The sequence below is a fragment of the Euprymna scolopes genome, chromosome 1, assembly GCF_053919585.1.
Source record: "Euprymna scolopes isolate OS-2025 chromosome 1, ASM5391958v1, whole genome shotgun sequence".
Lineage (NCBI taxonomy): Eukaryota > Metazoa > Mollusca > Cephalopoda > Sepiida > Sepiolidae > Euprymna > Euprymna scolopes.
This window is the reverse complement of record NC_136482.1, coordinates 112,202,132-112,216,375: the sequence shown is the minus strand read 5'-3', so window position 1 is coordinate 112,216,375 and position 14,244 is coordinate 112,202,132. Positions and strand designations below refer to the sequence as shown.

Below are 14,244 nucleotides of genomic sequence, written 5' to 3'. Positions count from 1 at the left end.
AACGAAACGAAACGAAACGAAACAACCGGATATTCCAGGTTTTACTTACACTCTATCACTCTACGACTATTACTTGTGTATCCAACTCTATTTGTGCCAGTAAAAAAAAGTAGCATTTATTGCTTTTGGTAATAATTATTAATTGCTTATTTCTTTTGTTTTTCACCCTTTTTTTAGACTAACCATTCTTTAATCTCACTATAAAATCGATTTTTCCAACTACATTTTAGGTGGGGGGGGGGCATTCCAACCTCCGAAGGGGGTTTGTATTACTGTACACATAGATTCGAAAAAGTTGTCAAAAAAAAAATACATAACAAATAAATGTTCTCAAAGCCAAGATCAGTTACTTTTCTGCAAAACTGGATATCTTTTTCGTGTTTTTATTCAATGTAACATATTTATTCGGCTCGAAAACCATACAGTGTTTACCGATGTATTCGAAAATTCAGGAAGGCGTCTCACACCCTCTTTAACACCGTAAGTATAGAAAAAGGTGTTATAAATAAAAAAATATACAAAATACTATTAAAAACACGCCGAATATATGTCAACCTATGTCGCATTAACATGTATTGAGCGAGTTTTTAACAGTATTTCATTAGGTTTTTTATTTATAACATCTTTTCCCAATTCAATGTAACATGTTTATTCAGCTCGAAAACCATACAGTGTTTACCGATGTATTGGAACATTCAAGATGGCGTCTGATTCTCTCTTTAACACGGTAAGTGTGGGAAAAGATGTTATAAATTTTGTATAGTTTTTTATTTATAACACCTTCTTCCATACTTACGGTGTTAATGAGGGTGTGAGACGCCATCTTGAATTTTCGAATACATCGGTAAACACTGTATGGTTTTCGAGCTGAATAAATATGTTACATTGAATAAAAACACGAAAAATATATCTATCCAGTTTGGCAGAAAAGTAACTTATCTTGGCTTTGATAACATTTATTTATATATTTGCTTTTTTGTTGTTTTTTTTCACAACTTTTTCGAATCTATGTGTACAGTAATACAAACACCCATTTTGTGTTTTATATAGATAAAGTACAATTGTTGAATGTTACTGTTTTGATTATATTCGTTGGGGGGGGGGGACAATTAAATAATTAAGAAAGATTAAAATGAAGCGAAATTTAAGTTTCCGTTCCATTTTTACAACAACCGTAAAACAGTGCATACTCAGCAAGTTTTATCGTATTTTATTTATTTTTTTGCATAATTAATGATGGAAGTATTTTTCTGTTTATTTTCTTAACATCTGTTAAAAAAAAAAATAATTTGTACATTCTCTTGAAAAAAAAATCAAACTTTTCTCTACTTTCACATGTGTTCCATTTTAACAAACTGAGCCACAGCAACGCGTGGCCGGGTACAGCTAGTCAGTAATAATTAAATCATCGACCGTGAGATGATAATGATTATTTCTTGTATTGTTGTGTCGTATGTAGACGCAATGATCTATTTGCTTATGAGTACAGTTATTTTTAATGAGTCGATTACGCAAGGTCTGGTTCCAGTTACTGTCCGATTGTACTAATCCTTATGAGGATTTGTTCAGCATGCCGATTGGTTTCTCGCCTGTTGTACATTTTACTTCAAATCACCCTGATTACTCTATATAAATTTCATGATCGATTGGGCCACAGAAATGTGCTGTTGTCACATCCATTTGATGTACGATATGACCGTACTGCATTATATGCAAATCGATGTGGTGTTGGCTGTCAGAGAGCTGTCCTTTAGTGCTAGAATAAGCATAATCTACTTCTTCCGTTTGGTTATTGACCCTTGCGACGAACCTTGCCTTATACACAGGCGGCAAAAAGAAAGTCCGCACTTGTCATTTTTTTTTCAAAAATTGCAAATTTAAGCTAAATCTAATGTAACTGTTTAAACAACCTATACCTCATTTGATTGGCCTTTTATTCTTCTATAATTTTACCTGGTCATATTTAACTTTTAATTGAAATATTCTAGTGTTCACGTCAATTTAAAAAAATAACTTAAAATTGAGGAGGCAAAAAGAAAGTCCGCATAATGGAAAATTTTTATTTAAATATCAGTTTAGGACATTGATGCAATACCAATACAACAGAAACACAATAAACTAGTTAATATTTAATAGCCTAGCCCTTCTGCAGTTTGATAACCTGCAATCCTTGAATCAGACTGCACAATACTCCAGGGAAAAGGCATCTTACTTTTCTTTAATTTTTGTCCAAAGTTCTTCCAAATTTGACATTTTATCATTCGTAGCTGTTGCTTGATGTAGTGCCATACGTTTTCGATAGGATTGAGATCTGGAGATTTTGCAGGCAAATCTAAACACGGAATATCATGCTCTTCAAGGAACCTCTGTGTGAATGGGAGCAATATACTGCATGAAGAGTGGATTATCATCCAAATTCCGACCAAAGGGTAGAAAATGCTCAGTCAACATATTAATGTACTTACTTGAATTAATTCGAATTTGCAATCGAACTATAGGCCCTGGACCATTGGTACTAATAATGTCCCACACCAAAACTTAACCTCCATCACCTTGCAGCGTTGGAACTGAGCACCTAGGATTAAATTCTTCGTCTTTCCTCCGACAGACGTATTGCCTACCATCACTGCTTAATCTATTGAACTTGCTTTCGTCGCTAAAAAGCGCTTTTGTCCAATATGAAGAGTCATGGTCTTCATTGCATCTGACGAAGTTCAGACGGCGCTTTCTGTTCTTTACACAAATCATTGGCTTGCGTCTTGCAACATATCCTCGCAAATCAAATTCCTTTAATCTGTTCTTGACAGTAGAAAGAAAGCACCTTTTTTACAATATTGCATCGTCGTTGGATTTGGGGAGCCGTTTCAAATATGTTTCTTAGGCTGCGGATCTTGATAGCATTGTCTTCCCTATTAGAAGTAACTCTAGTACGACCAGATTTAGGGGCATTACGAACACTGCCGGTGTTTTTGGTGTTTTTGCACAGTCTTTCGTACCATTTTCTCATCACATTTCAATTTGCGTCCGATTTCTCGATTGAATGAACCAGAAAGGTGGAAATTAATGAGCTCCCGACGATAATTAAGAGAAAGCTGTGGCATATGGACTAAATGTTACTTTGTATAACCTGGAGCAACAATTACGATTAGAGATGCTTGTTGTCTGTTGTCGGTTATTTTAAACTGATTATGGGGCGATAATTTAAGCTGGTTTTATCGAATTTGTTGCTGCGGACTTTCTTTTTGCCTCCTCAATTTGAAGTTATTTTTTTAAAATTGACGCGAACACTAGAATATTTCAATTAAAATTCAAATATGAACAGGTAAAATTATAGAAGAATAAAAGGCCAATCAAATGAGGTATAGGTTGTTTAAACAGTTACATTAAATTTAGCTTAAATTTGTAGTTTTTGAAAAAATTACAAGTGCGGACTTTCTTTTTGCCGGCACTGTATTTTGGGTTATTCATTGGCGTTTCCTTTAATTTTGTGTACCCATCTATGACTCACTGTCGGTTTGCCTTTATTTAAAGATGTTAGCTGGTAAATGTCAATTTCCTCCTGCATTGCTTTGATCCAGTGATGTGCCATTGGGGAATAGGTCGCTTCTTTATAGGTATGTGGTACACCATATGTGGCTTTGTAGCAGTAGTCAACGTTTATTAGTGTGTGATCACTCTTGTCATCATCTATTGTTACATATTCCTCCAAGTAGCTGGGTGTTTTGCGTTCTTGCCGTGGGTATCTCTAAGTATAGCTATCCTTTTCTGTGAATCGTTTTGGGCCTCTTCGCGTTTTAAATTTTTAGTCTAACCTGTTTGGGAATGATCCTCAACAGTTTCACTTCGTGGATAGGTTTCAGTGAACTTTTCGATAGTGTTGTTGATGAATTTAACTTGTCTGTGTTTGGACACTTTTTTTATTTTCTGGTAGTTAGATTAGGTAGGCTGAACTGTTTCTGTCGTATCCAACAAATATTCTCTTTTAGCATTTTGGGTCTAGTTTTCCTTTAGTGCTAGAATAAGCATAACACACTGAGCCAAAAAATGTGCATTTTAGAAAGGTCGAGTTTTTTCCCCAGTAATTTCATAATAAGGGGTTTGCTTTAAATGGCTGTAAAGCCTCTGTTTCATATAATTGCAGATATCATAACAATGTAAGTTAATAAGTTTTAGGTAAGCCACTTTCCACGGTTATGCATCTTATTTTTCAAACAGTGTTCACCAGTTTATCTCGACTGTTCCCTTCTGTGAAGTAGGTGAGAATGGTGCCGAGGTCTTGTGTTTTATATTTTTTAGGGAATTTTTGGAAGTCGCTTGACTTGACATGAATTCCGAGCCATTGTCTTGATTTCAGTACTTTTATTTTGCCGTAGTGGAAAATATACGCATGAATTTTTCGGCGACGAGTGTAATGTCGTCTTTATTTTTATGCAATACACAAATACAGCGTAGGAGAAATCATCGGTGAATGAGACAGCATATCTGTTTCTTCAGAGTCTATTGAATCGGATAGGTCTGAGTGGACTAAATGTAATTCAGTAGTTGTTCGCTTGTCGGGGGTGCTTATTTCTACTCTGGGAAATTTTTTTCTTGGAGGCAGATGTCAGAATTGCTGTTGCTTGTATTATTTTTTTTTTTCATTCTGCTAACTACATCAGGTAATTTTGTTATGTCGCTATTTTGTAAGCGAAAAAAAGATTAGAAATTAGCAGAAATTCAGAGAAGGAAATATATAACACGTGAAGACAATAGAGAGAAGAAATGTGTTTAAACATAAAGAATCATGGGCTTTTATAGGGAAAGGGAGATAATTAGGAAGTCAAGATTTATCGGACTTCCAACAAAATAAAATCACGGTTACAAAAGATAAAAGTAACCAATTAAAAAACAGAAAACGACCTATTGTTTTGTTTCTAAATTATTTTTAAAAAGTTGAATCTTTCCATTAGATTGGAAGGATTGAAAAACTGCACAGATCCAAAAAGAGGAAGCCATGTCATTTTACGTTACACTGGTCACCTTATATCACGTGATCTAAATTTCTCAAGGCCAGAAATTTGGAAACCTTTTTGTACACTAGCACCAGAGGTAGTTCTGTTTCGCTGACCGAGGACAGAACAGACCAAGCGTGGTATAAGAATATATACTAACATCTCATAGTCTACTCAAATTAAATTTCTTATCAACCACAGTTATTCCATACACTGCGAACCGATTTATATATATATATATATATATATATATATATATATATATATATATATATATACAAATATATATATATGTTTTTAACTCTTTTCAAAGTGTTTTGTAACATGTTTTATTAACTGTTCGCTCATATATATATATATATATATATATATATATATATATATATATATATATATATATATATAAATACTAGCTGTACCCTGCCACGCGTTGCAGTGGCTCAATTTGGTGTAATGGAAAAATTTAATAAAAAGAGAAAATGCATGTTTTTTTTTATTAGTACAGCAATCCACTGCAAAAAGTGAAAAAGAAGGCGAAAATGAAAAAAATGGTACTCTTGCAGAATTTGATCTGGATCCTCGGGAGTTTCTGTCAATCATTCATGGTTTGGACTTGACCAACAATCAGTGGATGAAGCCGAACGTAGCAAAAATGTTGAAACGCTAAATGTTTTGTTTTTTGTTTTTTTTTACAAAAATGTGAGTTAGTAATTAATATTTATGTTGATGGTGGGGAGGGGGGGTTACTATACACAGATTCGAAAAAGTTGTCCAAAAAAACAAATAAATGAAAGCAAAGGTAAGGTAAGTTACGTTTCTGCCTAATTGGATAATTGTTTAGTGTTTTTATGTAATGTAAAATGTTTAATTGGCTCAAAAAACAGAAATGGTCGCGGACTCTGTTGAATACGTTAAGTTTAGGAAAGTAAGTTGAAAACTAAAAACTATACAAAACAGTGTCTGAAACTCACCGAATATATGTTACCATGACATAGGCTGGCATAATCGGTGGGTTTCTGACAGTATTTTGTATAGTTTTTTTTAGTTTAAACTCACTTTCTCTAACTTAAAGTAATCAACGGTGTCCACCACCATTTGTAGCTTTCAAATACCCCGATAAACACTGTTTTTCGAACCGACTAAACGTTACATTAAATGAAAAGGGTTTGTATTACTAAACACAGATACAAAGAAGTTGTCAAAAAAATAAATATATAACAAATAAATGTTATCAAAGGCAAGAAAAATAAATGTTCTACCTAACTGGATAAGATTTTAGTGTTTTTATGTAATGTATAATCGGTTCAAAAACATTCAATGTTTATCGGTATATCTGAAAAATAAAATGGCGGCAGACTGTATCGAACACGTTAAGTTTGGGGAAATTTTGGAAAAATGAGTTTAAACTAAAAAACTATACAAAATACTGTTAGGAACTCACTCAATATATGTTACCATGATGTAGGCTGGCATATAATCGGTTGTTTTAAACTTTTGCTCGTTACAGGTGACGACTTTTAAAAATCCCTTTTAGTGATTACCTGGTTTGGGAATATTTGTACAACTAAAGGGCAAATCTGCTCCAAAAAATCCGGTATTATTTTACTTTAAGGCCCATTTCACGTTCATATATAACGAAATATTTTATTGTAGATTTCGGTGTGCTAAAAACGAATCTGCAAACCGTTTCTGTAGCAAAAAGAAAGTTTTCATGATATTCATGAAATTACTTTTTCGAAAAGTGGGTGATCACTTTTCAATGTAAATTTAACTTAGCATGAGCACCCACTTTCTGGCCACCAGAGGGGCATTTTTCTGTGTGTTTCTTGGCTAAAAAGGTTTTTGTTTGATTTCTTTTGCATGGTAATAACCTCTGAACTCTGGGACTATTTTCCATTTAACAGCCGTAGCCTTCGTTTACGCTATGCGTGAGCATAAACGAAAGCTGTTTAGCCAATAAACATGGGAAAAAATCCCGCCTCTCTCAGGTGGCTAGAAAGTGGGTGCTCATTTTAAGTTAAATTTACATGGAAAAGTGATCGCCACTTTTTCGAAAAAGTAATTTCTTCATATCATAAAAACTATTTTTTTGCGACAGAACCGGTTTGCTGATTCGTTTTTAGCACACCAAAATCTACAAAAAAAAGTGTTATTTACAAATGTGAGACGCACGGCCCTTAATGGAAAATTATATCAAAAATCCGGGGGAAAATAGTTTTCAATAAAAACAACAAGTGAATTCGATAGAAAAAAAATGGATGCTATTTTTTTTCTTTTTTCTGTGTGTTTCTTGGCTAAAAAGTTTTTTGTTTGATTCCTTTTGCATGGTATTAACCCCTGAACTCTGGGACTATTTTCCATTTCACAGACGTAGCCTTTGTTTATGCTATGCGTGAGAATAAACGAAAACTGTTAAATATGTATTCGCGTACCAAACTGCCTTGTCAAAAAAACCTTTAAGCCAATAAACACGAAAATAAATGCCCCTTCCTCAGGTGGCCAGAAAGTGGGTGGTCATTTTAAGTTAAATTTACATGGAAAAGTGATCACCCAGTTTTCGAAAAAAAAATTTCTTCATATCATGAAAACTATTTTGGTACTTCTTGGGCGTTGAGTTCCATGGCGACCCGCAGAATTATTTAATGGTCGTTCCCTTAGTACCCCCCTAGTCAAGGCTAACGCATGCGCACGTAACATTTTTTATTTATTTACTTACGTGGTGGAGTTTCTATACTGATAGGTTTTTTGAATTTTTTTCACTGTATTATTCTTAATTGAACACTAACCAGATTATGAAAAAAAATTGAAATAAAAAAAATCATTTCAACATTTGAAAGGGGTACTCACTTTTTAGTTACCACGTTCTGGTAAATCGGTCACTCATTTTTTTTTTTTTTCTAAATACAGAAGTGTCTTCGGGAGATATAAAATGGTCGCATGTTGACGAAGCAATGTATCGGGAGGCGTACGGGATGAAAAATTATTGGTAAATGTTTAGATTAGGTCCACCTCCTCAATTTTCTTTTAAATGACGACTTCAAATGGTTTTCGACTATGCTGAATACAAAAATCGCATTGAAATTTTGCAGAAATAAGTAGTTATCAAGATATAAAAAGTTGTATTATGCATTGTAATCTTTGGCGACCATCTTTTTTACGTGTGTGTATTTGTTTATGGCGCGTATGCACGTAAAAAGATGGCCGCCGAAGAATATAATGCATAATACAACTATTTATTTCCGCAAAATTTCAATGCGATTTGCATGTTCAGCATACTCGGAAACCTATAAATGTCGTCATTAAAAGGAAAATTGTGGAGGTGGACCTAATCTAAAAAAATACCAAATTATTAAACATTTCTCCAGCATGTTAGTGAAATTTATAATACTTTAAAAAAAAATTTAAAAAACAAAAGTTTTGAAAATAAACAAAAAAACTCACCTTTCATAAAACAATTTAAAAAAAACACCCACAAACTGACTTTTAACTAAATAAGTAAAAAAAAAAAATTAAACTCGAAACTTTATTTTCATAAAAACAATTAAAAAAAGTCATGTTCAATCTATTTTTTCTTCTTTGAGAAACAAATATATTTCTGACTTACAAATGCGGTAGAGGCTCATATTATTTTTACTTTCTATGGTTTTGATATACCGCGTTTTTATTGCTTACAAAATAGGTGACTGATTTATCAGAACGTTGTAACTAAAAAATGAGCACCACTTTCAAATGTATAAATAATGATTTCTTTTTAATTTTTTTTAATAATCTGTTTAATTAGTGTCCAATCAATAATAATCCAGCGAAAAAAAATTCCAAAAACCTATAAGTATAGAAATTAAGCATGCTAACTTTTTTCATAAATAATTTTTTTAAAAAAGTAACTAAACCATTTATTGATAATTTGTCACGTGTACAAACATTTATTTATTTATTTACGTAAGCTTAACTCTTTTTATGAATAAGAAAAGTTTTACTCTTTAAGAATAATAAAAGGAAAAAGTTACTGAACATTTATAAAAGGAAAAAATAATTTCTCACGTACTTACTTCTTTTCATAAAGGCCAGAGGAATAGTTGGTCGTGAAACAACAACTAATAAAGATGAGAATAATAGTCCGCAATAAATAAAAACGGTGCTAATGCAGAGAGCGATCCGCGCTATTTTTTAAATCATATCTCCACGTTTAATTAAAGTTTTACGATATGCTTTTTTTATTATTCAATTATAATTGACAGAATATGTACAAAACATCCTCTCCCTCCCCATGTTAAGAATGACTTTTTAAATAATAACATTATTTAAGCACGGATCACTCTCTGAATGAGTATCATAAAAATTAATACAAATAATACTTATCTCAATAAGTGAAAGGTTAATTTCTACCGGAAATAAAATGGCGATAATCTCGCAGTTACGAAAAATATTTTTTATTTAATTTAATATTTTTATAATTCGCAATGTTAAATTATTTTAATAACATGCAAACATTCCTTGACTTTAAAAATAGAATTTCTGAAAATTTCAATTAAATTGGTAACGCAGAAATATGGTTTTATTCGCTTATAATGAACCAAGAATTACATTTTTATATAAATAGATACATATAAACATATACATATAAATATATACATATATATACACGTATATATATATATATACGTATATATATATATACTAGCATTTCAGCCCGGCGTTGCCCGGATGTTTGGATGTGTATGTATATATATATATATATATATATATATATATATATATATATATATATATATATAAATATATATATGTAAATATATACATATATATATATATGTATATATATATATATATATATATGTATATATATATATATATATATATATATATACTAGCATTTCAGCTCGGCGTTGCCCGAGTGTTTTGATGTGTATGTTGAGCAAAAAAAAATGGTAGTAGGGAGGCAGGCTCGAACCCGTACCGCAAAGAAGGAAAAGAAGGGGGTAAAACCTAACGTTTATGCTGTTATGACCACCGCAAAACCGGAAGCGACATTTTTTTAAAATTAAGGCTAGACAATCTAAAGGAGAGGATAACTTTAAAAAATATCGGCGAAAGCAGTGCCCCCCCCCTCTGTAGAGAAGTGGCTTGTTGAAGGGGAAGATATTAATGTTTTTAGCCAATTTTTCGATATTTGTCGTATGAAAGGTCGAACTTTAAAACGATACTGATCCTGGTAAAATCCGTCTCCTCTATTGAAAGTTTAAGGCAGACATGCAAACAGACATACATATATACATTTATATATTGGTAACTAAAAATTTTCGACCCAAACTAATGAAAAAGCTTGCCCTATCTCTGAATACCCTTTATGTAAAATTTCAAATATTGTCTGAGTAATTTGGAAGAGACCGCAGACGTCAATTTTTTTTTTAATTTTGACCCCTATTATGACCCCTTAAAATTTATTGTTTTGGGCTCAAATCAAGTTATTAAATTAGATCTATGTCCAAGGAACCTATATCTAAAATTTCAAGTGCGTAGACCCAAGATTGTCGGAGGAGTTTGGTAGAGTTCTGAAAGGTCAAATCGTTGAACTTTGACCTCTTAATCGCCAAATTTCTGGCCAAATATATATATATATATATATATATATATATATATATATATATATATATATATATTGCTTTCTTTGTCCTTTCTACTTTTGTTGTGAGAGAATGTTCACATATTATTTTGTTGCTGTTTTCTTTTCTTCTCCCTTTCTCTCTCTCCTACTCTTTTTTTTTTTTTTTTTTTTTTTTTGCCTTCCGTAGGTGCTGTCAAACCGGATTCATTTTAAAACGTGTTGCGTCTGAATGGACTTTCCAATAAACGAATAAAACAAAGCACAAGCCGACTTTAATCATGGAATTAAGATCTCTCATCAATTCCTTTTGGTCCCACCGGAATATTATAATTGTGATACTGGTGCCATTAGTATTCTTGCCTTTACCTCTTATACATGATACTAAGGTAAGTTGAAAAGTTTTATCTCAATAAGAATTTCTTATTTCTTACATTTTCTGGCTTAGTTGAATGTGTGTAGGTCAAGTAATGCTAAACCACCATTTTAAATAATACATCGTATGGAATTTATTGAATACAAGTTGTTCTTTTAGCCATACCTGGAGAAATGTGGTTACATACTTTTACCAACAGTATAATTTTTGTTTACTTTATATCTTTGACATCGATTCAACACACTTATGACACTCTGTATGTGAGTGTGCCTATGTGCGTGTGTCGGCGTGTGAGTTCGTTCTCCATGGACTTCGAAACGACTGGGCCGATTTTTTTTTTTAATTTCATATAATGTACTTGATGTATCTGGGAATTTCTTAGATAGGTTTTGTATCGGAATGCCCCAGATAAATATCGATAATCGAAAAAAAATCATTTAAAAAGAACAATCTGATTTTGACTAAAGTTAACATCATTATACGGCCTAACATCACAAGTGCGTTAGAACTAAACAGAGCCTAATATCAACACATAAAAACATGAAATGCAAGGCACACTCGCATGCACATCCATATACATATACACACCCACACATAAATCAGAACCGACACATTAAAACACACACACGCACGCGCATACAACCATACACAGACATAACACCCCTATCTCTAATACAACACACTGAACAATACCAACCCTACTTAACCTCGAAACCAACAACACTAGGAAACACCTAGAACCATAGTATAATATATGTTCCAACACCTCGCTCCCCCTTCAATAAGTGGAGGAGAAATCTCTCATGACTGAGACAACTATCATCCCTTCTACCATCCCCCTTCCATACCCATACCCCTTCAATTGGCCCCTCCCCTCTGGAGAACGAGATCTTCCCCACACTAGGAACCGATCCTGGGCCTGGCCATACCCACATGGGGAGACAAATAAATAGAAACATTAAAAAATCCCCTATGCATATTTTTAAATATACCCCTCTATCTAAACAAACCTAATATAAAGAATACCCGAACAGTTTAAGACTGAAACGAAAAATCACAATACTAATATCTAAGAAGCCAAAAAATAAATATCAAAATAGAATGAAAGCACCCCTACCCTTGTTTCAGAAGAGCTGGTCCCCCCCCTCCTCACACATACACATTAGTAACGACCTTGGATCACAGTTACCTTCATAGGGAAGCAAATAACTTCATAATACTATAAAACAGTACACATTCTTCAAACCAATAAAAGAAAACACACACACACACATCCTACCCTAAAGGAAACGAAAAAACACAACCAGAAAGAGAGAGTGAGAGAGAAAAACACAAGATAGGAGTGACCACAGCCCAATAAAACAGTATTAAAAATTGAACATTCCAATAAATAATAGACACTTACACGGTTCCACCTCTTGGAAACATTTCAGATGAACTACGAAAATGCTATTTTTACATCTCCAACACATTTTTTAAATAATTTCTGAAGAGGACGCTTCATAGAACGTCTGAAACGCGTTAAAAACGATTTCAATGATTCTAAAACATTATTACAATGATCTAAACATAATTCTCAATGAAAAACCAAGACACGGAATAATAAAATAATGTTAAAAAATACACATTGTTGGTGACCACCCCCCTTACTTAAATATACATCTTTCTTTCGTTGAAATTTCTTAACCCATTATATATATATATATATATATATATATATATATATATATATATACATACAGGATATTCTGTTTAATGATAAAAAAACTAAAGTCAGCCGAAATAGCTTAACCATTAATACTCTCTATGCTGATGACACTACTATCTATGGCAGCACATCTAAGACCGTAAACGACCAAGTTCTCTCTGATTCTCTCTTCTCTGATCTTGATGAAGTGGTATAATGGGGAAAGGAGTGGCTGGTTACTTTTAATACATCTAAAACCAAGCTTTTATTTTTACATCATCAACGCTCTGATCCCCATCTGGCATCAATTGAAATGAATGGCTCTCGTCTTGAGGAGGCCTCATGTTTTGACAAGCTACTGGGCTTGACCGTGACCCCTGATCTTAAATGGAACACAAACATTAAATCCGTTGCCAAGGCCGCTGGAAAAATGGTGGGATCCTTCTATCAATCCAGTAGATATCTCACTGCTGATGCTATTCTCTATCTATATAAGAGCCAGGTACGTCCAAGGATGGAATACTGTTGCCACATCTGGGCAAGAGCTGCTAGAAAGGACTTATCCTTCCTTGATAAAGTTCAAAATAGACGTCGTAGCCTTGTGGGGGGGGTTCCTTTTCTCTTCCCTGCAACCTCTATCTCACAGCAGAGATGTTGCGAGTTTGTCTCTGCTTTATCGTTATTTTCATGGCAGGTGCTCGACTGAGCTCCATTCTATGATCCCCCCTCGCCAAACTTTCACAAGAAACGCCCGTCTAGCAGAAAACACTATCACTAGTTCCCCCCCCCACTTTTTATTTGTGCCTAAACCTAAGCGTAGGTTCCATGAGCAAAGTTTTTTTCTTAGAACTGCACGCCTATCGAATTTTCTTTCGTTTTTCTGCTTTCCAGCTGACTACAATATGGTTGTCTTCAAGTCTAACGTAAACAAGTTTTTGGTGAGCCGTTCCATATAAGTTACCAAATTTACCGGATCTCCATTACTAACGATTACTATATTGTCCAATTTCTACTGTGCACTCTTTAACCCTTATTGATAAGTGGGGATGCCTATGTAAAAAAAAATAATACTAAAATCAAGTAAAGAAAAAATTGCACAGAGCGATTAAAATTACTAAAGTAATCCTAATAGAAAAAAATCAGCCTAACATTAATAAAAATAGAATTTAATACTGATACTAACATGTAGCAAACAAAAAAAGTAGATGTGACCACACCTCTTTCTTACAACTCAGTTAAAAATAAATAAATAAAATAAAACAAATAAATAAATATAAATCCAAATGAAATAAATTACTTATATAAAAACAACCGAACAAAGCTTCTTCTCCTTCTTCTTCTTCTTCTTCAACAAAAATATACTACTCCTGATGACGATCGCAGATCGAAAGCGCCCGAGAAAAAATTACCTAGACAAGATCATTCGGTTCTTTTATAGACAATTTACCAAGTGATACCAAAAGAATTGCTCGTCAAATAGGGAAAATTAACAGAAACATCAAGAAAGAAGAAAACTTTGTTGTACTTAACTACACATGCTTAGACAATGATTTGCTGCCAAAATGCATGCACACACACACATATATAT

At 33.2% G+C, this 14,244-nt stretch overlaps 1 protein-coding gene across 2 annotated transcripts in view; it reads left to right on the top strand.

Annotated features, from left to right (window-relative positions):
* Positions 1-14,244, top strand: part of LOC145266299 (solute carrier family 13 member 2-like) — a 200,485-nt gene that overhangs the window by 26,243 nt on the left and 159,998 nt on the right. For both annotated transcript variants that reach the window (XM_080121973.1, XM_080121888.1), the window contains exon 2: positions 10,784-10,982. In XM_080121973.1, coding sequence (XP_079978099.1) covers positions 10,875-10,982 — 108 coding nt within the window. In that variant the 5' untranslated portion in view covers positions 10,784-10,874. The remainder of the gene's footprint in view (positions 1-10,783; positions 10,983-14,244) is intronic.